Consider the following 24,391-nt stretch of genomic DNA (forward strand, 5'->3'; position numbering starts at 1 on the left):
GTATGCTTATTTTTGCATGAGAATTTATGAATGGAACTCTATGAACTCAAGAGTACTTCATTTATTTATTAATAATAATGTCTTCCTTCTATAAAGCTGTTTCCAATAAGATTCAAACAATCAATGAACAGGCCTATCAAAAATTAAACGTTCCCATAAGAAGAAAGTAAGTCCAATAAGATTTTTTTCAAACACAACATTACCATGCAATGTTGACATCACCCACACAACACATACGTTCCTATAGTACCGTTTTGACTCATATTCCGAACACTTAAGGCCAACAGTGACTTCAAATGCATTTGGTTGGCATGAATTGGCTGATATTCGTGTAAATTTCAATTTCTTCGCAAAGTCTAACTGTTAGTTGTTGGATGTACCAATAATAAGCCATTTTATGAGACGTTCGAATGACGTTTTCTGGCGGGCCGCTCATTGTTGTTGTTCAAAAAACTAGCATGATATCTGAATGGGGCTGGTCACATTTTTGTTGGCTATTACGTCCCCGGCTCTTTCAGCGCATGTTTGTATCTGGTTTACATGAATTGCAGGTAACGTAGATGAAAAATATCTTCCCTGCCTAATGATTTAAATTTTACATGCGAAAATCAAAAACTTTGTTTCATCGCCACCAGCGCCATTGATAAATGTGCTCCTTCCAAATGTAGCGCTAGAAGAAACGTAAATAAATAGGCCCACCAGAAACTTTCAAAGCTGGTAAACAAAAGGAAACCATATGATTCGAAACGTCTCATAAAATGGCTTATAATGTTGATTCAATTAGTTTTAGTATTGTTTTTACGTAAAAGTATGGAACAACATTTTGATTCAAATGCCGAACACTATGATCATTCTGTCTCACCGAACACCTTGATTCAAATTCCGAACAGTACGAATGAAATGTATTCAAATGAATAATTTCGCAAATAAATTAACCTGAGCTTGTTCTACTGGTCTCAAACTAGAGAATCATCCTTACTCCCGCGGTATAAATTATATTGGAGACGTTAAAATTGAATTGCAATTGACTGTCATTTCCTTGTAATTTGGTGACATATTTCAGCGAAACATTTCAACAATCGCCATACAAAAACCGAGTGTTCGGAATATGAGTCTGTTCGGAATTTGAGACAAAACGGTATACAATTTAATCAGCCGGTTCCGTAGCTGCGAATGCACGTATTTTGTTTTCAGTTTACTGGTGACCATCAACAGTACAGGATATAGTAAAATAGTTTTAGAATAATTATTCTTTTTATGCATTGAGTGTCGAATGAATCTTGTCCAGTGAAATTTTCGGTTCAAATAGAGGAACTGATATCCTAATAAATCATCACTAATAATGACAACGACAATGTCGCATCCCGTCGTTGATAACAGGTAATTAGATATGTAGTTGAGATCTCAAGAAGACAGCTTACTGAGTTGATACAAATTCGAGTGCAGAAACTATCGCAACTTAAGTTAACGTCGAGTAATGAATCTCTCGCTATTTTTATTTTTTAGCAACCCGCGCTACATCGTGTGGAATGGGGTTCGTTACAGACGCCTTTGGACACATCCGGTAACCGCCGAATCACTTCCGGGAGAAGTAAGTTCAAAACCGGTGAAGCTTCCGTTTTGGATTATGGGTTGGAACTGAGTCACTGATAACGAATTTGGTTAATGGCATAAACAAATCAAAATCGGATTAAGAGTGTTTATGTGTGTCGTATCTCTTCAGTTTCACCTGTGGATCAAATACAAACAATGACTCATTCGGAAAGAGTTGCACGGATGTTGCATCATTCAAGATAAGCACACTCTGTCTAATTGACGCAATGAATATCGCAGTTACAACACTTTTCGTCCATTAGTGGACAAAATTAAAACATTTACACACACTTGACCTTTTACGATGGATACAAAAACAAATATAGATGAGCAAGATTGTTGTTTTCTTGTTTGTAACGAATTATCATATTTTCGTTGGAATCAAACTGTTTGTTCCACAACAATGATAGCATCTTTTGATCAAAATCCATGCTTAGGACTTCGATTAACTTATTCAAATCCTTCAATTCATGTAAACATGGAAATTTTTATTAACAAATTAAACTGTAACATGGATTACTTTCAAAAACAAGTGTGAGTTCCATTTTTTGAAGAAATTTAAATTGTAATTTACAAAATTCCGTATTAATATGATGATTTTTCTATGTTCTGTAACTAAAGATTGCATCTGTTCTCTTACACAGCGTAACAAAAATAACATTTTTGCGTGTCTCAAGGATCAAATTATGTATCTATAGTAGATTTGGGGTTGCTCAATCTGATGCCGTTCTCAGAAATGTTCCTACACATCACATTTTTAGCTACAGGCAGAGATGCATTTTGAACGCTCATGAGCTGTGAGTGTTCACAAATGTTCCTTTGATTGCACTCGTGTTCATGTTCAGAATTTTGAACAAACACACGGCAACTAGATTGATCACAAAGCTGTGATCTCCAACATGACAATTGCGTATTCTTATGCGAGGTTTGACCTTAGAGTTTCAACACAATCTGCTAACATTTGAGTACAACACCACAACATAGATGATTAATTCACTATCGTAGCCCAATAAGCGCTAGGTAGGTCAAGTGACAGCTGGGACATATGCTCAAGCAGGCTTGGGAACTGTGACCACTATTTACAACAGTTCATTGATTCTGCCAGTCAACCACAACACAAATCTATTGTCTTCAAAGCAGCAGCAGCATCAATACCATCAGGCGTTGCGCTGCCAACGGTTCACACACTGCTTGACGGTTTTTGGCTACTATGTGCACGAGTCATTTCGCATTCGAGTTTGAAAAAACGTAGCGAAGAAGAAGATTACAGTTTTCAAGAGCCGTGACATTTTTTTGTTTTGAACGGTCATGGTTTGGTTTGGATTTTGATGGTCGTGTAGAAAAATATGAATGTCGTGGTGGTAAATGTTTGCTACAGTACATTTCCCATCCCTGTGTTCAAGCATCACACATCTGAAGAGAAAATTATGATGAAAAACGCAGTCTATATATACACAGAATTTGCGCCGTTTGACGAAACTGCTGCCGAAAATCGGATGGCTGCCACAAGGTATACCTAATCAGGAACTTTACTCAAAACTGGGATGAAGACAATAGATTACGGGGCAAGCCATCATGGATGTGAATCATTTATAAAGTAATAAAAGTATAATGTTTTGAAAACTTTAATAATTTTTATTCGGAAATATTTATTGTATTTTGTGTTCTGCTGCAATGCGTTAAGCAACAGCCGATTTCATCATGCAAATGGAAAATTCAGAATATGGGTGTCGAAGGTATGGTATCTCGAATCTCGTAATTTTTCAGTCATTTTTATTTCGTAGCAGCTATTTTGACTTTAGAGATGTATGATCCTGAAACGGATATGACAATTAACAGAAGCAATTCATTGATTAGTTACCAAAAATGTTAACTTACCTCGAATCCTTAAAATTTTGATTATACACCTTTTGGCGAAAACAATAAACGACTGAAGGGTTGCCACGAGATAAACAGCGTACTGTGATCAAACAAAGTAAATTGTTTGAACTTGAACACGGCTCTCGTGAGCTCTAGCTCTGAACAGAACATGAACAGAACGCGTTCAAATGCATCTCTGGCTACAGGTTGCCAAAGTTGTATAAAACACTGGTTTTATTGATGTTTGCATTAAATTGAAGGTATGATTTATCAATCCTTTTTGTGATATAATGCGCCAGGCATGCATAATAAAACTTTAACTTTAATTTTTGATACAATGTGGTTGAAATTTCACGTTTAAATTTAAATTTCTCTTCTTCGTTTCTCTTAGGGTGCCGGTACCGTTAGTTGTAATGTATCAGTAGATTGGACTATGGAATAAAACGTACATTTTTCGATAAAAACGACATGAGTTATTTTTGGTAGATAGATCGCCTCTAGTTTAATCGACTTGCCAAATTTCAGCTTTTTAGTTTATCAAAAAGTCATATAAATAATTAAGTTTATGAAAAAAAATTTGCTCTTTTGCACCAATAGTTGCCGTTGAGTTCCAGTAGTGGATCATATAAAAATGGATGGATGTATAAAAATGAAGAAAAGTCCCAGAGATAATCTTTATGCTTCATTCGAAAGATATTAGTTGCTGTTTCGAGGGAAAAATGTTAAACCTGTGTAAAAACTTACCATTTTGTTCAAAATTCCTTGTATCATTGCCGAACGTCTATTACTGGAGCACTAGCGCAACTACTGGAACACGTGTACCAATAGTGGCTCAAGCGATTTTGTGTTCAAAAAATAGTTTTATCACTCTTTTTATATTTTTCTCATATATTAGAGGTTGAAATCATTCTGTTGACGCCAAAAGATATCTGTTGAGGCTTTTCGTTATTTTGTTATGATTTTTTATAGCTTAGGTAGTCCACTAATGGCACCGGCCTTTGAGCTTCGCAAAAATTATGAACTTTGTTGATAAGTATTGTTATACACATGAAATTTGAATTCTGCGGAAAATTTAGCAAATAAATGGTCATACAAGCTGACAAACTTGCATGGCGGAAATAGTCATATTTGGCAACCAATATCTAAAAAACTATACGTGCTATAATATTTTCGAAAATGGCAATGGATTCATTAACAATTTAAATAGCGGTATTTTGGTGCTTGAGACAAAAACGTGTTCCGCAGTGTTATTTGCATGGGTGAAAAATTTCCTAAGCTCCTCCACGCTCTCTCCTCATCGAATTTTATTTATTCATATTGTTCGGATGTAGAAGAACCTTGACAGACTTTTTATCTTACGAGGCTTAAAGCTAAAACGATAATCTTTATTAGGCAACTATAGTTGATTGATAGTCATTAACTTACGATAGTCTTCTCGTATTATTCCAATTTATGGCCTATACTGAACAATTCCGTACAAAGATTGATTGTCCCTTTTAGAGAAAAGTACGTTAATTGAGGGCTAATTCAATAAGATTCTAGGTTAATGTTATCGAGGTTATTTTATCGAGCTCTATTATTTCAGAGGACTACAGCTAACCCGAATACAATTGCACAGTATAATTCACAGTTTCTGGGCAAATAAATCAATTTAATTAAATTCATATCAGTGATATTAACACGGAACTTACTTTTACAAAGTTTCTTCTCTCGATCAGCAAACTAATCTTCTTCTCAAATTAATAATTCAACGTTAACATTCAGTGTTTCAGAAAATCATCTCACCATGTTTCATACTTCGCTACCTATAGGGTAAATCATGTATTTTGGACAGGCTAAGGATATGTCTGGAAACGGCGATCGATTAACTGCATTAGATACTAATATTTCATTATGTAATGTTACTTATATGCTTAATGTCCCATTGTACTTTTAGTTTCTGGGGAGAAAAAGCTTACAAACAGTAGTATTTGCTTGCAAAATAGCGTTTTTTGGCGGCCTGTCTGTTAAACATTTCGGCCACCAAATATACATTTTGGACACCCTCTTTTAAATATAATTTGGACAGGGGCATTATCTCAATATCCATACAATGGTTTCTTATAAAGACGATCATATATTGAAATTTGAAATGTTTACATGTGACTTATGGATTTTTTCGTTTATTGGATGTGTATATTAGCGATAATCAATAACTTCATTTAATGCAAACAAATATCATCAGATCCACGAAAAACGCCTGCAAGTATGCATGCATGCGACATTCCAGTGTGTTTCATCAGATGGCTAAATTATATCAACTGAACAAAAACCATAATTTATTTTGGACATCACCTAATTTATACCTTATATACTCATGTTAAGGTTTTAGATGAACTAAGCTTAAGCTTTAGACATATTTTATAATGTTGCCACTTTTAAACATTTTATGAATGCCAATTCTGAGCGTTATTATTGCATTTAATGTATGTTCTAGAAGTGCACATCCTCTTGCATTCGTAGGTTTCACAGATGTTCTGTTGATGCAATTTACATTTTTGATATTTTCGAAGCCAATTTGTAATTGTTATGAAAATGGTCATCATTAATAAGTAGCACAGTGTATTAATAATGCAATACATGATTTCCTGTTAATGTATTCCTCACCATCTCATTGGAAATGAGCATTGAACGACTAGTCTGTCCAAATTATATGCATGTCCAAGTTATATACCGTAAAACGGGGTAACTTTGATAGTTTTTTCGAAAAAAACTTGAATATTTATGCATGCTGTTTCAAAGAATTATAATTTATATTTTTAAAACAAGTACTGGCATCCTACCTATCGATTGCTGTTGATAGATTGCCAAAAGATTTAATTTGAATGGATTTATAATTTTTCATATAATCGAAAGTCGGTTTTCTGTTTTGGGGTAACTTTGATTATGGAGTATGCATCGAACAAAATTGAATGAATTACGAACATTTGTAGGGCATTGCATACCTAATAGTCGTTTAACGTTATATGGAAATTTCTGACTTAGATTACAAAAATGGTCCCAGTTTGTGAAAATGCTTTTCGCTAAGAGATTTGAGACCGTATTCAAGTTCTATGATAACTAGGCTGCCAAATATAAGTGGCCAACTATTCAAAAGTACATCAAATAGTGATCGTACAACAGATTGTTTCTAAGCGTTTCAAAAATGCTAAAATTGTGTCAATTTTTAATATTCGTGTAAAAAGCCTCAAATGGTCTCGATTCAAATGAAAACAGCTCTTATATGGAGTGTCATACTAATATTCTTCAGTTTTGCATTCGTTTTGCTTAACCGATTTACAGAAATTTTGATATTTCGTTTAGTATGTGGTGGGTTACGCACTATCAAAGTTACCCGCATTATCAAAGATACCCCGTTTTACGGTACTTCACCCTACGCTATGTCATGGTGGCTTGACAGCCAGTTCGCATTTATCGGTGAGTTCACTGCCTGCTCGTAGTAAAGTGGTGCCAGAACACATATATTCATATGAGAAGAAAGGTTTAATTATTGACAAAATTCCATGTTTTTATGTAGTTACTGCATTATAGCTCTAAATCCAGTACAAAACATAATGAAATATGAGGTAAGTTGTGGCAAAAATCGACCTTAGAGGTATAATCAATATTTTCAGAAAAAATACTATATAAGTTGAAAAGTAATATAGTATGCCACACAGTGGACCTTCAAAATATTAGCTATAATTTTGCTAAACAAAGTTGTGACAAAATATTTACCCATTTTTAGTTATAACATTTTTAAAATTGATTGTTTTGATCAAACTTTTGCCCTAACGGTGGGGCAAGAGTTCGAATCTACAAACTAAAATTATTTTTTTCGAATTCCAATGAAATCTACTAGCGATTGGAAACTCGGTACGTGGACGTGGAACTGCAAATCTCTCAACTTCATCGGATGTACTCTCATACTCTCCGATGTACTGAAGACCCGCGGTTTCGGCATCGTAGCGCTGCAGGAGATGGTACACAAATTATCTAACGCTAAATTTCAGATTTACATAACCAACTTCAGAACCTATCGTGGTGCTAACATTGACTCTGACCGCTATCTGGTGATGGTGAAACTGCGCACAAAACTATCCGTCATAAACGATGTACGGTACCGACGCCCGCCTCGGTATAATCTAGTGCGACTAAAACAACCGGATGTCGCCAATGCGTACGCGCAGCATCTTGCGGCAGCGTTGCCGGATGATGACGAGCTCGATAGGGCCCCTCTTGAGAACTGCTGGAGGATAGTCAAAGCAGCCATTAACGACGCAGTTGAAAGCACTGTCGGATATGTGGAACGGAGATCAACAAACGATTGGTTCGATGAGGAGTGCCGGGAGGTTTTGGAAGAGAAGAATGCAACGCGGGCTGCAATGTTGCAGCATAGTACGCGGTAGAACGTGGAACGACACAAACTGAAGCCTATTCCGGGACAAAAAGCGCCACATGGAAGAGGCGCAATGCCAAGAGATGGAGTTGCTGTAACGTTCTTGAGAAACGCGGAAGTTCTATCAGAAGCTCAGCACATCCCACAAAGGCTTCGTGCCGCGAGTTAAAGTGGTATCGGCTGAGGATGGTATCGGAGCCGAACAGGTTGGCCACTTGTCCGCATTGGCTGATAGTCAGAATCTTGGGAACGGAACAGCTACCGGAGGAGTGAAAGCAAAGCGTCAATGCTCTATCTACAAAAAGGGCGACAAACTAGAGTGTAAAAATTAACGTTCATAACTATCCTAAAAGCCGCCTTCAAAGCGCTATCCTAGATTCTCTTCCGTCGTCTATCACCTACAGCAAACATTCATCTCCAAAAATGCCGTGAGTACCAAGTCCCTACGTTCATCGATTTCAAGGCGGCATACGACAGTATTGACCGTGTATAGCTATGGAAGAACATGGACGAGAACTGCTTTTCCGGGTACCTCACAAAATTGATTAGAGCAATAATGGACGGTGTGCAAAACTGCGTGAATATCTCGGGCGAACACTCCAATTTGTAGGAGTCTCGGCGGGGACTACGACAGGGCGATGGACTTTCGTGCAACAACACTCACGCTTGAAGGTGTCTTGCGGAGAGCCGGACTTAACAATCAAGGCACGATTTTCACAAGATCTAGACAATTTGTTTGCTTCACGGACGACATGGATATTATTGGTAGAAAACTTGGTTCGGTGGCAGATTTGTTCGCCCGCCTGAAACGCGAAGCAACAAGAGTCGGACTGGTGGTGAATGTGTCGAAAGCAAGAAACATGCTGGTTGGCGGAACTGAGCGCGACAGGGCCCGCCTAGGGAGCAGTGTCACGATAGACGGGGATACGATCGAGATAGTGGACGAGTTCGTCTACCGCGGATCCTTGCTGACGGCTGACAACAATGTTAGTCGGGAAATACGAAGGCGCATCATCAGTGGAAGTCGTGCCTACTATGGGCTCTAAAAGCAACAGCTGTCAAGAAAGATTCAGCCCCAAATGCACGATGTATAAGCCGCTCATAAGACCGGTAGTCCTCTACGGCCTATGCTCGAGGAGGGGTTTCCGAACGCCGAGTACTAAGGACCAAGGACTGGATAGCGTGGGTCGCAATCAAGGATGGAGAGAAGCGGCCAAGAACCGAGTGAATTGGCGAAATATTGTTGGCGAGGTTCTATCAAGCTAGTTGATGTAGAACCAAATAAACAAATAATAACACTGGCCAAGTCCTTAGTGGGCTCCGTAGCCTTGCGATTAGTGTCACCAGGCATTTAGCCGCATCGTGCTAAGGAGTGTGGGTTCGATATCCGCTTCAAGCTGAAAAACTTTTCGTCAGGAATGTTTTCCGACTGTGCCACTGGGCGTTGCATGCTAGTCCGTTGTCTAGTGTGTGGTACTTCCTTCTAAGGACAAATGCCCACTGGAAGTATTAACGTGTCCGTATCATCTTCTTTTTTTAAGTCCTTGCAGTACTCAGGTAACCATAAGCCGTATATCGGGCCCTTTCAGCCATATAAGGTTAATATAGTGCTATTTAACGGCTTATTGGCATTATATCAGCCGTAAATCAACATTTTGGCCCAATATACGGCTTATTGGTTACCTGGGTAAGTTGGGAAGGTAGTGTGTAGTGATTGTTGCTTCTAGAGGTCGATAATATCTCTGCATCTCCGCAATCACCACAGAAAGTGTTCATTAGTGAGGGGGCGTGAAATAGATCTCGGAGTGATGCTAAAAGATGTCGGTCATGTGATCTATGGGTAAGGAGGAAAAATACGACTCTTACTTTAAACTAGTTCGGAATTGATATCTTCTTTAGCATTCCGCTTCGCACTATAAAAGCAGACCAATTCCTGCTTCTTCGCTTATTCTTGTTTTTGCCGTCAGACTGTGCACACGGGCCGGCGAGTCATTATTGTTTTGCGTTTGAACACGCTTCTCAGTTCTGTTTGGGACCAAAGTAATTGGCTCTCCAACGCATCCGCGTTAGTAATGAAATATTTTTATTTAGTCCGATATTTCTGCAAAATTTGCTCAGTTCAAATATTCTTTACATGTAAAAAATGATAATCTTGCGTTTGGAACTGGTTTGAAGTAAAAACCACCTCACGTGAAATTTATTTCAAACTTATTTTTATCCAGTTTTATAGTGTGGACAACGAAGAGAAAAATGTTATACTATATAACTATGCTAAACTACTTGTTTAAGGTCCAAATTTCTTGAAAATTAATTGAAGAAGTGATACTCCCGTACAATATGAAGCAAACTTCATTACTATTTTCTCAGTGATACATAAACATTTTCGGGAATGCGGTACCTTAATACCTATTTAGGTACTTTGGTTTGGGACAAGGTTCCGACTTTTCACTCACTCTCACGATAATGGATTTCTCCTTCTCAACGATTTTCAACGAAAAACAGCTATGTGAAATTATCCGTCAATAAAACAAAGCGAATAGTTAAAAGATCCATTTTAATCAATAAATAAATAAAAAAAATAGACGATCGCACATTTCCACAGCTGTGAGAAGTTTATTTTCTCTCTTTCCTATCCATGGAGAACTTTTCCTGTATCCATCGCTACGAGCAGCAGTCAGGCATTGCAGAATTCGCTCTCATTTGAGTTTGAAGCACGATCAAAGCAAGCAAAGAAAAACATCCCATCTGTTGTGGTCCACGACCGTCAATGTATCGCAAGTTGTAACAAATCTGATAAATATAAGCAGTAAACGAGAGCGCCAAAGAGAGAGCAATGATAAAATACATTTTTCTTACTTATTTACCGTTGGGGGTAGGTGTTTTTCTTTACTGACACGATAAACAATCAACAAACTTCCAATAGCAATAGTGTCCCCCAGGTTTGGAGCATGTTTAGAGGGGTTTTATCATCCACTACTATCCCTCCAATCTGATCAAAGTTGTAGCAGTATACGATAAACAGTCTCTCATAATGTGATGCATATTATGATAGTTACAGAGAGCGATATGCGAGAGATTCTCTCAATTTTCTCAGGAATCAATCCCTGGCAGCAGTTGATGTGGTATCATAGTTTGCGTGCACCGTGCACCGAGAGCACACTCTCGCAGTGCTGGACGGGATTGATATTATCACAAGTCTCTTTCCTCCGGAAAGTCAGCTTGAGCGATAGCCCTATGATTATCGCTGTGACCGATAATTTCACTCCCTGAAAAAGAGTAAGGGTTTATGTCGACACTTGTGGCGACGAACCATCCATAGTTTGTTTGAAAATTACATAAACGTAACGTTGTCAAATATGTTATCATAATCATGAAATGAGCTCACCAGTTGGCAATCCATCCTCAACTGAAAACGAATATCTATTCACGCTCGCACAACACGAATCGAACACGATTCCGTTACTCACCCCATAGGAGCATGTAATGGAATCGAAACACTCACACTACACACACACTACTCGGTTCAAATTTTTACATATAAGACTTAAGTTTGAAAATGAGCTGTAGCTGTTATTTAATCGGGAAAATTTGCCAAAGTAGTAGCAAGAAAATTCTCTATCGAGCTATTTAGTAAAAACCAAGGTTTCATTTTAGAACCCTATTGGCAAAAGAAATCTCAGTTAATACGCACATACCGGCGGTGAAGCAACCTGTGTCGTGTCCCAGTTCAGACGTACCGCCAAAAAGAAGGAGAAGGATAGAATGACGCTAGATATTGTCTGTTCAATTGAATACATGCCAAAACTTTCAAGATCGTGTTTAAAATTTAATTCGTTTAACCAAATTTTTATAATCATTTGAAAACATGGAGTTGTAAGATAAAATCAACCTTTTCTAAAACAAGGTGATATGAAAATTTTAAGGTTTTTAATTACAGATTTGAATTAAATAAATTCTAAGCATGGGTTTGTTAAGTATTATAAGATTTGAACAAATCACTTCTAAGCATATTTCGGCTGAATAAACTATTATTCAGCTATTAATGTTTGTTGGGTAGATTTATTCGATTGTTGTTTTAAATTGAGAAACGTCAAGTAGTTAAAATTTGTGAATAGTAAAACATAATTTTTCTCAACTGCTGTAACGAAAATTTTCGTTATCGAACCTGTTTCGAAGTCAGTGGACCAAAATCCATTCAATCCATTGCAAATGGTCGAAATGCTTTAACTAGTGTTGCCTAACCTTATTCGATGCCAAACAATAACTCACTATTCATTCTTTTCTCAGCTGCTTGAAAAAATCCTAAAACACCTAGACTGGACCGACTTGAAGTCGGCAATGCAAGTGAATAAATTCTGGGCCGATACAGTATTAGGTTATCAACGGTGGTGGGATGGAAAACCACTGACATCGCACTTGCATTTGACTGTTATGCCATGTGCAGAAGAAAATGGCTCAGATTACCAGCATTACAGATTGGAAGACTATCACCAGATACTTATAAAAAGTCGCCGGAGGTACAAACACATTACCATTTACTGGGGAAGTTGGGACAGATGCCAAAAAACCAATCAGGTCAAGGATCAGATGGTTTTGGACATAATCAAGCGCTTCAAAGAAAGACTGGTATTGTTAAAAATAATATCCGGAAAGTACGATATGCCTCCATGGATAATGAGTGATATACTGAGAACCTGCATTTATCTAAAACATCTCGACATCAATGGAATGCAGATTGTACCCGAAGCAAGAAATTACCAATATTGCAATACAGACACATTTCGAACCGGGATCAAATCGCTGTATGACAGTAATCAAATCTTCAGTCCTAATCCGTTGGCATCGAACTTGTTTGCCAATCTTACCACCTTGCAGGTGAAGATAACTCCAGCTAAAAAGCATAAGAATCTGTTCCGCAAGATAAGTCCACAGTTGGTCGAACTTATTTTGAGCTGGGAGCTCGACATGAACTCGCAAGTGCCATTTCCGAATGATGAATTTCCACTATTGGATACCTTGACCCTTGAGAGCGCAAGAACGGGACCGGATACTAAGCTTGGACAGTTCTTGCAACGGATGCCAAAACTGAGGAAGCTTGTTCTGTCTCCACATCAAGATGAACACGTTTCCGTACTGTCATGGATTAACTCGGAAAATCTGCACCATCTGGAAGTGACGCCTTATTCCTTGTGCCCGAAGAAGTTCGCGCTTATCGCGAAGTTTCCAAACCTGGAGGTAAGAACGTTTGGTACAAAAACTTTAAACAAATTTTAAATGATTTGATTTTTTTTCTTCCAGACTATTTGCATCAGGGGAGCTCATGCCATGCCAAATGGACCGAAAAAAGAGGGTATCGTGTTTGACAAGACCAAGCGTCTAGCGCTTTATGGCCATGAATGGCGACCGCATCTGACAAATTTCCTAACCTTTTTCCCTAACTTGGTTGAACTTGAGCTAGAAGCCAAAGCATGTTGGAGCCCTGCGGATGCACGTTGCATTAGTAATTTTGCTTCACTACAGCGGTTAATTATTAACGAGGTAAATAGTCATATAAAAAGGGAAGAAAAGAACGAGGCTTTATCAAAATTTCTTTCAACAGGGACTTGGAACTTTGGAATCTTTCATGGAATTTTGCGGAGGACTGAAGGTACCGGAGTTGACAATCAATACCCAAAATAACGCCTTTATCGTCAAAGCTAAATCTAAGCCATATACTAAAGCTCCGCACATTAGAAAGTTGTCCTTCAATGCTTACATGGTAGGTTGGAGAGCAATTTCGGTTGAATATCCATATAATTTCGTAATATTATGCTTTTTCACAGATTGAGCCCAGTATTTATAAACCAATGATGAGTGCAATGCCAAATTTGAGACGGCTGGAGCTGACATTACAGATTCCATGTGTTAATGAAATCTATCGGAGGATTTGCGCAAAATTCCCATTGTGTGTTACTGTACGGAAGAACTACGAAAAATATGAATCAGTATTCGATAATACTTAAGATTGAAAGTAATTTGAGAACTAGGAAACTTCTCAAACCTTTTGGGAAGTTTCCTAATATATGATGGAAAAAGGACCTCTGGAGCCGGGCTTCGAAAAGAGGTAGTCAAGCACAAACACATTAGTCATAATATAAGATAAACCAAAGAGTCTACATACTGAAAGTAATGTGCCTTTCCTAACTAGCTTTGATAATCTGAAATAGAATTTAATATTTGTTAGAGAAAAAAAACGGACACTAGATTTAAATATAGAACGACCCATTGGTCAAGCAGAAACAAAAGTTCTTTATTTTTCTACCACAGCATATTTGCATTGAAGCAGTTTACGTAAAAAGCCTTTTAAATATTCGGATTCCGAAGGTACAGCATACTCAGTATAACAGAAAATGCTTAGTCTTCTGGATGACGGCAGCATCAATTCCCACGACGACACCCTTTCCTACATCAGAAGCACTCCCGATTGTTGTTGATCTCTTCGAACAGCTTCTGTTCCAGTGTTGGTCGCACTATTCTATCGTTGGGCACGTTGGCACTCAGGTAGACCTGTTTCTTCAGCTTTTTGGACAACTTCTGGGCCAGTTCTTCCGATCCGGCCCCAACCGGCTCTCCCATGATGGTGGTCGATAGCATTTCGTTCGAGGTTGGCATCAGCATGGCCATCGACAGTTCGTCAAAGTTCTCTGCGTTGTGTTCACCGATGTAGATGAAGACCGAGTCCTTCATTTTGAGAATTCGAATGTTGTACCGCACTTCGCACACTTCAACGCTGCACAGATGGGAGGTGAAGTTTGGTTTAAGGGTAGCGGCCATTGCGAAGAGATCTGTAAAATAATAAGATAGGAGGATAGGATATTAGAAGTTCAATATCACGGGTCTAAACTTAGTTCATTGATATTGGAGGTGAAATGAAAAAAGAGCAATCATAATAAGAAAATAAACTGTAAATATTTAAGAAATCTCTGAGTCTGAATAATGAAGTTATTTCTGAGAACTTTTTAGAAAGTTTGTGTTTGGCAATTCACCAATTGATGAACGGTCTAACTTCTCGCCATATTTTGAACAGCCTGTGCTTTCATTATGTGGCGCGAAATCATACCGTTTAACAAATAATACTTATTATAATTTTTGACGTTCAATAAGGAATCAAAAATTTGTCTAAAATATAAGAGCATAGTTTTTGCAAATATGCCTTAAAGTCTTAGTAAAATAACCATGTTTGTTTCATTAGTTTATCAAAAACCTACAATTAATGAACATTCTTGTGTATCGTGGTTTAACCCTTTGTTTCCCATGGTAGCTCCAAAGCTCCATTGATTTTCTACACTTAAGCTAAGTAAGCTGTTTCGCTCAAGAAAAGTAAAAAAATTCCTTGACTGAATGGGTCAAGAAATTTCCTACAGAGAGCTCCATTTGAAATGACATTTCTTCTCAATTGCGTACTGCGATCAAAGAAAAATGATTTTCTTGATCATTTCTTGGAAGAAATTCCCCACGCATCGAAATAGGCTATTACTTTTCTTGTCAGCAGCAAATCGGCCTTTAAGCGAAGTATGCACTTCAACAGAAAAGTAAGCGCCTATCTCGATGCGTGCAAGAAATGGCCAAGAAAAGCATTTTTCTTTGATCGCAGTACGCAGTTGAAAATAAATGTCATTTCAAATGGAGCTCGCTGTAGAAAATTTCTTGACCATTTCTTCCGCAGAAATTTTTACTTTTCTTGAGCAGAACAGCATACTTAGCTTTAAGCGAAGTATGCACTTCAGCAGAAAAGTAATCGCCTATCTCGATGCGTGGGAAATTTCTTGCAAGAAATGCTCAAGAAAAGCATTTTTCTTTGATCGCAGTACGCAGGTGAAAAGAAATGTCATTTCAAATGGAGCTCACTGTAGACAATTTCTTGACCATTTCTTGAGCAGAAATTTTTACTTTTCTTGAGCGAAACAGCATACTTAGCTTTAGGCGAAAATACTGAGGTTTTCCATAAATCATGACTTATTAACCAGTCAAATTATGGTTTCATTAAACGCTTAACCATTTCGAAAATGGGATCATATGTTTCAAAAGTGAAATCTCTAAATTATTTAAGAACCATAACTCAAAATAAATTTTATAGCAATCGCTACAAGAACTGCTACGCTTTCAATGTTGAGTACAAGTTAATCGAAAATAAATCACATGTTATCGAAACAGAGTGCTTTGTGAAGCCCAAGCAGGACAGTTCGGTTTTGCGTCGTCCGATTGATTTTGCTGACGGATTCGCGCGTATTTTCATTGCCGGAGAATTTTTTCCCCTGTTTTGGAGCGCCTTGCTAGATAGTGCTTTGTGAAGCCCAAGCAGGACAGTTCGGTTTTGCGAGTTCTGTTTGATATTTTGACCTTGACGCTTGCTCCTGTGGGAGCGGGTGACGAGGGCAGGATCAAACATGTCGCGCGTCGGTCGAGTGAAGTGAAAAAGTTCCGCGATCGGTTAGTTCTGTTTGATCTTCGACCTTGGCAGTGCGTCAAGAAAGCCCGAGCAGTCATCAGCTGTTTTCCCTCTCGAGTCGTGCGCCTATTTTCTCTGAGTGCTTTTATATAGCCGAGCAAACGAGTTAAGCTGAAAGTGGATTGTTGCTGCTCAGTCAAGGATGACGGATCAATTGGTGAGCTCGTTTCATGCTACTATTTCTAATCTATAAAATATGTATGAATGCACATTTAACCGATACAACGGTAGGACGTAAATATGATTTTTCAACAAACTATGAATGGTTCGTCACTGTGAGTGTCGACATAAACTCTAATTCATGAAGTATTTATGTTTAACATTTTTTGTTTGCAAAACACTCATTTCTTTTTATCTTTATTTTTGTAATTAAAAAAAAACTTTGAATGGTTCGACACTACAAGTGTAGACTTGCGGAAGGTTCACTTTATTCAACAAACTTTGGATGGTTCGTCACTGTAAGTGTCGGTGTAGTAACGGTTCCCGAACCCAACTTCCTGAATCTCGATCACGGCAGGATCAAAGCGGCAACCAAGAATTCCGGATCCAAAATCCATCCGTCTGCTTACGTGGTCCTCTTCACTCTCCCCGTTCACGCGCCATCCTCCTTTTCTCCTCCGCTGTCATCACCTATCCAAAGTCATCGACTATAGGTGCGCCTGTTGAGTGTGTTTGATAGTATTGGTAAACCAAGACCCTACATCCCTCCTTTACTTTAAAAGAAGAAGCTGAATGTAGTAAATAAGTTCATGTGACATGTATTCATAACATTTACACATTATATGTAAACATATGATCTCGTAAATGATATTGAATCAATCCATATTTCATGCTTCTCTCAATGCTATTCTAAATCAGTCATAGAACGAAACAATATTGTCCTCATACTCATTCGTAATATACAATATACAATTTAGTTTAAATATAAATAACAGCACAATTTTAGTACACGTCCAGCCCTTCGTATTTTTTTTCTTTTTTTTTATAATAATTGACATATTTAGTGTATGTACAGTGTACATTGAAGGGAAGACTAGCAAAACATAATATAAATTGCTATTCAAGCAAAAATTGTGAATCAAAACTTACACCGTTAAGCACAGACACCTGAGTGAATCTATATTTGACATAGGATATTGCACATACAGCTACCAATAGTTTTTTAACAATCTCGGGGTAAACACCGTTTGATATGTGTAAAGACAAGTTAAGTATATTGTGGGGCTAATTTTAAATCCGCATCCCCCAGTGGCGGTAACGTGCACACTATATACGCGCAATTCAATCGTAACGTCGAAATTTAAGTAGGCTTGGACTGTTTTTCTTTTTCAAAGACGCAAATATTCTATATTTGCTAAATCTGCAACATTTGGTGTATGTTGGCAGTTTCAGACACACGTGATTTTTTAAGGGCATCTTGACATAATATGCACAATATGTTAAAATAAGTAAATCCATTAAACTTCAATAATGTGGGTCTAATCTGTGTGGTTCGTTCATGAATGGAAAATAGCACAAATACTGAAATCAAATCTACCTAACGAATTTCCAAATCGTCTACCGATCTGGTAGACCAACTAACACATAGGGGCTAATTCATACGAGAAAATAACAATTTAAATAAATCTCTTTTGAAAACTCTGTTTAACAACGTTGACCACAAAAGTTCAACCCATTGGACGCAGTGGCTTAACATAGGCTTCTGAACTGTGTCATAAAATATGGCATGAATCAGCACGCGAAAGGATGTTTCTTTATTTAAGAATAAGGAAAGTAAAGAAAGCTATGAAATTATCGGTTGAAACAAAATAGCTGCCTTCGAACTTAAAACAATTGTAGTACAACTGTACACAAAAGCTAACGCATTCTAGAGTTCCAGTACACTGATCAACTCAAATTAAATTGTGTATATCAATTGTCGTTTGCCAATTTGGATACTGCTGAATATTAAATGAATGCCATTATGACCCGAGTTTCAACAGAGCATAACAAAGCTAATCACCGATGATCAAACCATTTCCAAGTATCATTTGATTGAATTATACCGCAAAATCGAAACATGAATAAATACTGGGTGAACTGAATTATGATATAACACTTTTCAGAAAGAACAAATACCATAAACCCGAACATTAATAGTTGTAGAAATTAGTTGCTTGGATGATTCTTTTTTTTTCATATGTTATTAATACAACTATCTTTTGTAAATATCCTGCACGGTGATTCTCCGAATCAATTCAAAATATTTTGAATATGTCGTCTAAATTCGAACGCTTACCAAATCCACCATCAAAAACAGACAACTCAATTTCTAAGCTTTCAAGTGTATTTAGTGAAAAATGTCAAATAAAAACTCTTTTTTTATACAAATAACTACTATGATTTCAACAATCGATCAATTTCAAGATTAAATTCTCTTCTTAAATTTATAATCGAAATTGATCCAATGGTTTTGAACTTTACCAAACTCCTTCGTTTTTATAATAACGTATCTTTTTGATTTTCAAATCGAGATCATTCTATCGATTATTTTTTCAGAATTATTCTATCGATACTCAAGTCGACACAATACAACTGTATTATATTACAAGTTGGTATACCATCGATTGATTGATAACGCTGCGTTGATTCTCGAAACTATAACACTCCATTGATTTTCAAATCAATAGCACAATACCGATTCTCAAACCGATATGGCTGTGTCGATCCTCAAATCGACAACATTATTTAGATTTTCGAATTGTTATCACTGTGTTAACTCTCAAATCGATTTGTATGTCAATTCCCAAATCGATATATTTAAATCTAAAAACTTCATTGGTTTTCAAACTGATATGACAGCATCTATTCTCAAATAGACATCACTCTGTCGATTCTCAAATCAATATTCCTCCAACGATTCTCAAATCGATAATACTCCATCGATTCTCATATCGAGATAATCCATCGATTCTCAAGTCGACATCACTCCATTAGTTCACAAATTGGAATCACTCTATCGACTCCAAAATCAACATCACTCCAATGAGTTTCTCATTGATAGACTCCATCTATCAACATCAAGCTTTCGATTCTCAAATCGATATTATTCAATCGCTCCTCAATTCTATATTACTCCATCGATCCTCAAATCGATATAACCCAATCGATTCTCAAATCGATATCACTCCATCAATCCTCAAATTGATATTACTCCATCGATCCTCAAATCGATATTTCTCAATCGATTCTCAAATCGTTACCAATGGTAACTTACCATTTCATCGATCCTCAAATCGATATCACTTCATCGATCCTCAAATCGATATCACTCCATTGATTCTCAAATCTATATCACTCCATCAATCAATTGATATTTCTCAATCGATTCTCAAATCGATATTTCTCAATCGCTTCTCAAATCGATACCATTCCAACGATCCTCAGATCGGTATTACTTCATCGACCTTCAAATCGATAGTACTCCATCGATTCTCAAATCGATATCACTTCATCAATACTCAAACCGATTTCATTCCATCGATTCTCAAATCGATATTAATCCATCAATTCTCAAATCGATACCGCTTTATCAAATCGATACTTATACCTGAAAAACACCGATTTACAAATCGTATTAATCGGCCATCTGCACATCGACATTCTTTCTTCCACTATAAATATACTCAACCAAACCATTTTATTTATATAGATTGATAGATAGATTGATAAGGCTTTTAATCCCAAGCTAGCTCATCTCTGGACCAGCGGGTTTATTAAATCATAACTATGACCTTTAGATCATAAGTGACTATCTCGGGAATAAGATTTGATCCCAAATCTGCGTGAGAGGAATGTGATCTAACCACTACACCAAGCCCATTGAAGGTCAGGTTATTATTGTGTTTGCCTGTGTAAGTCATAAAAATGAATTAAACAAATCACACCTTAGACATGCCCAGAAGACAGGATGTCCGGTGCCCGATCCATCCATCGAGCCCTCTGTCACCGTAGAAGATGATGTCTCCATCTATATCGATAGACTGAAACAAATCAGATGACGTCATGTTTGTTAAAAACAAACTTCGGCAAATTCATTTACTTTTGGCTGGCCAAAGTTTGCATCGCACTAGGGAGCCGGATCCTATCCTTGGCACTTTTGATTCACTTGGGTTTTTTTTTTTTAACTACTGAGCTCATTTTTGGCTACAATATGCGTCCTATTGAAGTGCTTCTGCTTTGAATCATGAAAGTGCCCAAATGGTTCTGCACCCTATCACCTCATAACTGAAGTAATCACAAATACCATCTTCAGCCACACCTTATAATACCCCACATTGCACTAGGTTCGTACTCTTACCACCAACGTGCAGATTGAATGCGAAGAAATTCTTTAGTCGTACTTCTACAGCTCCTACATCGTTGCTCCCCATATTCCACACAAATACCAAAACACAACTGTTGGTTTTCCTTCACAACACTTACCTACCTTCCCAACAATATTAAAACAAAACGAAACCACTTCACTTTTTCACAATGTTTTCGGTTTCCAGGCTTCGGAAACACCTCCAAACACCACAAAAAAACGACACAATCGCAACGCGTCTTGCTTTCACCTCGTCGCCAGATGTAGTAACGGTTCCCGAACCCAACTTCCTGAATCTCGATCACGGCAGGATCAAAGCGGCAACCAAGAATTCCGGATCCAAAATCCATCCGTCTGCTTACGTGGTCCTCTTCACTCTCCCCGTTCACGCGCCATCCTCCTTTTCTCCTCCGCTGTCATCACCTATCCAAAGTCATCGACTATAGGTGCGCCTGTTGAGTGTGTTTGATAGTATTGGTAAACCAAGACCCTACAGTCGGCATAAGAATAAGAGTGTTCTATGATGTTCCAGACAATCGAGTTTTTGTTTCTTTTCAAATAAGTAAAATATAATAACACATGCTTTCGTCCTGACAGCTGTAGAAATGTTACATTTAGGTATTTGTTCAACAAACTTTGAATGGTTCGTCACCTCAAGTGTCGGCATAATTTTCCTCTACATACACACTTAGAATCAAATGCCGAAGCTCGGCTTTCGGAAACCGAGATCCGCACAGCCGAGCGCTCGGCATTGATCTCGGTTTACCATTTGTAACTGATAAACTCGGTTTGTTCAAGAACTGTCATCTGATGTGTTTAACTGAAATTCTCGGTTAATTAAAACTGAAATATCAGCAAAAAATCAAAACAATCATTTTAGACGATACCGAGTATTCGGTTTTTTTATGTGGTAAAGATATTTTCAAATTTGGTTTTTGTTGGCGAGCCAAAGAAACTTTTAACGCAATTTCGACGATTGTAATAAATAATGCTTAAATTCACATTTTTACTGTTCCAACCTAATTTATTTGAAAGTAATAAATTTCGGAATTCCGGATCACTTGATACAAAAAATTCCAGTCATACTTCAATTCTAAAGCTTCGATATATAGCATGTCCGTGGCAGTAAAACCACTATTGTCAATCTGCAAAATATCTCCTGATTTGGTCAAAGGGTACGATGTCCAATTTGGAGTTTGTCGTTCTACACGCGGTTGAAGGTATCAATTTTTTTGGAGTCTTTTACAAGTATTTCAGTGTAGTTCTCGACTCCGGTTGCTCAGTAGGAAGTGGACAATTGGACAATCCTTAAGGATGTCGTTTCGAAGGCTTGTCATGATTTTTCCTAAAGCCGAGTTTTGATACCGGATCGAAGTTCCTGTGGCGGATGTGAAGAAAGAAACAAGTTGTACTCAATATTAATCACTGAACGAAGAGAAAAACTGTAACATAATCACTGCTGACATTTTTTTTTTCGTTTCAGTAATTGTTTCATTTTAAAAACCTTACCAACAATATTATTTACACTTCTAACATAAGAACACACGACTAACGAATGTTCCACTTGTAAATGAAAACAGTATGGCGGATAGAACAAAATGCTGAAAATCTCGGCATCACTCAGTGATAAACCGATATGTCAGCATCTTAGACAACTGAAGTCGGCGAAAATATTGTAAACGTTGGTGCTCGGCAAACGGGTATGCCGAGTTTCGGGTAAAAAATAATGTTATCCGAGATTTCAGTTTAAAAATAAGCCGAGACTCAGTTATGATTATTATTTAACTGATTTATCAGCAAACAATCTGAATGCCGAGAGAGTTCAGCACTTTCAAATGCCGAGCTCGTGAATATATTTTAAGTGTGTAGAAATTGTTAATATCAAATGAAAATATTATATTTTCATAAAAGCATATTTATATTTGACAAATAACTATTTATCATGGTCTAATCGCTTATCAAAGTGAATCCTTTGACCCAACGATCCTCCCCATTAACAAACATCCCTCCCAGTAACCTTTGTGGAGATGCAGAGGTCTCCAAATAGCAAAGATTACACACTAGCATTCCTTCCCTCAATCCCACCGGACTGCAAGGACGTGGCCGGCGCCGTTATTGACCTTGTATAAATAGAGGCACTGAATTATGCACACTGAAGAAGATTATGGCCAATCCCAGCCGAACTTCTAGTTGATTCTTTGTGCATTTTCACTGACTTCGGTCAATCACGGAATAGCAACCATTGATATGTGTAGTCAGTCTAAGCTAAGCTAAGCTAAGCTAATAAATCACATGTTATCGAAACATGTCAATTTTTGAGCACGATTGAAATAAAAGGAAAACATTATGATTAATTGATAGTGTTGGTTAAGAAATAATCAAATTCGTCAGATTAATCCAAAAGTCAATAGTAAAACTACATAGACAATTATTGTACTAATGAAAACCAGCTAAAATAAATACACAACCCATTTGAAACATTGATTATTCGAGCACTTTCAATAAAATCGTCTTTTTCTAAAATTTGTAATTTGAACTTTATTAAAAACGATAACCTGTTAGTTGAACTTTTCATCGGGTCAAGGAAAAAGAAATAATCAAAGTCGTGGGAAAGAGAGGATTAAACTAATCGGCAGAGAACTGCTTTCCTCAGTGTCGACAAACGCTCAACTCTCAATTGGGTTCTAAACATATTAAAAGCTTATGTGATTTTTTTCAATATTCAATCAGTTTGTGTTAACGTTAAATACTGTGAAAACCTTATCATTAGGATTAAGGGATAAAATTTATTAATGTCCTCACTTTATATATTACTTACACTTTTGGCCATCGAAGCCCAAAAACAACAAAAGTAATCTTTTTGAGCTAAAGAGCATGCTTAATTGTGCTATAGGTATTTGAAGATTATTACATTAAGTTTTTGCTTACCTCTCGAATACAAAGTTTATTGTAAAAGCCAAAATGAATTGCAAGTAATTTTAGAGAACAAAATTCGACGTCTGTGGCCTTGAATGAATAAAATTATGAATCAAAAAGAAAAATAAATAAACAACTCAGCGTCAAAACAAGACGCCGCTCGCACGCCGGCTTGACAGAAGAGAGGTAGCGTTATAGGCGAAGCCATTACCCATGCGTTGCGATAGTATACAACAGGGCACACGCGGTTCAAATGATGACCGCTTCCATCTGGCTTGTCGCTGAAATCGGTGAAAAGAATAAATCAATTATTTGAGAAAAATAAATAAGAATTTCGAATTATTACAAAATTGCTCAATTACACGCAAACAAATTTTGTTGTATAATCTACCGAATCCATGGTAGAATTAAGAACTGCACCAACGATTTTCAACCGACTACAAAAATCTGTTAAATTTACTATAATCTGGTGAAAATCACTGAGCAGTACAGTAAATTTGACTATATCCATAGTAGCATCCACTACAAAGCATTGTATTTCAATCCATGACACCCACCGTACAACACAGTGTGGTCAAAAGTATGATGCTAAACTTCTCAAATCAAGAATGTTTCTAGTCAAAAATACTACAACTCTGGTTAAATCAACAGAAGAAATTTCCTTTTGTAGTGATGTTGACTATGTTTTGGTAGAGTTAACAGATTAATGTAGTCGGTTGAAAATCGTTGGTGCAGTTCTTAATTTTACCATGGATTCAGTAGTTTATACAAT

General features: G+C 37.3%; 2 protein-coding genes across 5 annotated transcripts; one reads left to right on the forward strand and one right to left on the reverse strand.

Annotated features, from left to right (window-relative positions):
* Positions 1 to 1,170: 1,170 nt before the first annotated feature.
* Positions 1,171 to 14,149, forward strand: LOC5577615. The gene is made up of 6 exons (XM_001656559.2): positions 1,171 to 1,380; positions 1,507 to 1,591; positions 12,158 to 13,105; positions 13,169 to 13,408; positions 13,470 to 13,628; positions 13,693 to 14,149. The coding sequence occupies exons 1-6, from the start codon at positions 1,343 to 1,345 to the stop codon at positions 13,870 to 13,872; spliced, it is 1,650 nt and encodes a 549-aa protein (XP_001656609.2). The 5' UTR covers positions 1,171 to 1,342; the 3' UTR covers positions 13,873 to 14,149.
* Positions 14,118 to 23,767, reverse strand: LOC5577616 (proteasome assembly chaperone 4). 4 transcript variants are annotated; one of them, XM_021846550.1, is made up of 2 exons: positions 23,632 to 23,767; positions 14,118 to 14,694 (listed from the first exon to the last, which is right to left on the reverse strand). In XM_021846550.1, the coding sequence occupies exon 2, from the start codon at positions 14,681 to 14,683 to the stop codon at positions 14,318 to 14,320; it is 366 nt and encodes a 121-aa protein (XP_021702242.1). In that variant the 5' UTR covers positions 14,684 to 14,694; positions 23,632 to 23,767; the 3' UTR covers positions 14,118 to 14,317. The 4 variants fall into 4 exon arrangements, with proteins under 4 accessions (XP_021702242.1, XP_021702241.1, XP_021702244.1 ...); XM_021846549.1 differs by lacking the exon at positions 23,632 to 23,767 and adding an exon at positions 23,522 to 23,594; XM_021846552.1 differs by lacking the exon at positions 23,632 to 23,767 and adding an exon at positions 20,827 to 21,073.
* Between the last annotated feature and the right edge of the window lie 624 nt (positions 23,768 to 24,391).

This window comes from Aedes aegypti, chromosome 2 (assembly GCF_002204515.2).
Source record: "Aedes aegypti strain LVP_AGWG chromosome 2, AaegL5.0 Primary Assembly, whole genome shotgun sequence".
Lineage (NCBI taxonomy): Eukaryota > Metazoa > Arthropoda > Insecta > Diptera > Culicidae > Aedes > Aedes aegypti.